The 1,283-nt window shown below is 60.5% G+C and overlaps 2 protein-coding genes across 2 annotated transcripts; both read left to right on the forward strand.

Moving 5' to 3' along the window:
* Positions 1-100: 100 nt before the first annotated feature.
* On the forward strand, positions 101-378 carry SDRG_17438 (hypothetical protein; the record flags this gene model as incomplete). The annotated part of the gene is made up of 1 exon (XM_008623680.1): positions 101-378. A coding segment is annotated over one exon (278 nt), but the record flags the coding sequence as incomplete, so codon positions are not given.
* A 33-nt stretch (positions 379-411) lies between these two features.
* SDRG_17439 (hypothetical protein) lies at positions 412-1,277 on the forward strand (the record flags this gene model as incomplete). The annotated part of the gene is made up of 1 exon (XM_008623681.1): positions 412-1,277. A coding segment is annotated over one exon (864 nt), but the record flags the coding sequence as incomplete, so codon positions are not given.
* Positions 1,278-1,283: the final 6 nt, after the last annotated feature.

Consider the following 1,283-nt stretch of genomic DNA (forward strand, 5'->3'; position numbering starts at 1 on the left):
ATCGTTGGGCTTCCACGAGCGGCTGCCACGTCAGAGCCAATTTTAGCCAATCAAATGTCGTTGTGTATCCGGTTGCCATCATCCACTTTGCACTTTCTGACGATGGCAAATCCAGCCGTGGCCGCGTACGAAGCCGCGTTCAGGCTGGTCCAAATGCCCAGCGCGTTCGTTGCCACGAGCGCGCTTCCGTATCCGGCGCCGTACGTCTTCCACCTCACGGGCATGGACGAGGCGGTGTCGTGGCCACTCGGCGCCACGCAGGCAGCGCAGATCGCTGCGCTCTACCCCGACAAGATCATCGCCGAGGCACACATCGAATTCGACGAGGCGTACTTGGACGACCATGACGCCGTGCTGGATATCGTCGATCGCGTCTGACTTCCGCACTTGGCGCCATCGAGCATCGTGTACATGGAGCTCTCGCACATGGTCGTGGACGACGTTGGCGACGCCGACAGCTTCCACCTGCAGCCTTCCGACAACAACGCGACTACGTTTGGGATGCTTATCGTGCTGCTTCCATCGGCGTACACTGGTGGCGTCCTCACGTTTACGCACAGCGGCCACTCGCAAACGTTCGGTGACGACATGTCGCTTCTCGAGACGTCATTTGCCGCATCGTATCTCTCAACGGCGATCACGTCCGCGCCCATCACGTCCGGGCGCCGTGCCGCCCTTGTCTACCGCTTGTTTTACCGCGGCGTAGAGGACGAGCCCCTGCAATCAGCGGAGGCGGCTTTTCGGGCGCTTGGGCAGTCGACGACGCAAGAGGTCCAGCGCCTCGGACTGGAGCTGGATGCGTCGCTCTGCTCTCTCTCCTTTGCCAACTTATCGCTCTTTAAGATGGGGCTTGTGAACGCGCTTCTCGCCGCCGGTAATTTTGACATTGGCCTGGCGACGCTCGCTGCGTACGAGAAGGGCCAAGTCCAAGCGTTCAAGCCGCATCCCGCGTGCAATATCCCCGACGCCGTTGGTCGCGGCTTGATTGGCCGACCTCTCGACGGCTTTTTGTACTTGCCGCCTCCAAACTTCGGTGCATTCGATTGTCCGCTTTGCGCGATCGTGTTTTGGCCCAAGCGCCACCGCGTCGGCATTGTCGACATCGTCCAAGTCTTGGACTTTGTCATGTTGCGACTTGAACGCGGTGACGACGACGACGACGGGTACCTCGGCATCTCGGACTCGGGCGAGCTGTTGCTGGGCGCGGTACCCTACTTTGTCCTCCACGGGCCGTCGTTGGCGAAGCCCAAGGGGCACTTGTCCAAGAATGAACGCACGTACTT

The sequence above is a fragment of the Saprolegnia diclina genome, assembly GCF_000281045.1.
Source record: "Saprolegnia diclina VS20 unplaced genomic scaffold supercont1.375, whole genome shotgun sequence".
NCBI lineage: Eukaryota > Oomycota > Saprolegniomycetes > Saprolegniales > Saprolegniaceae > Saprolegnia > Saprolegnia diclina.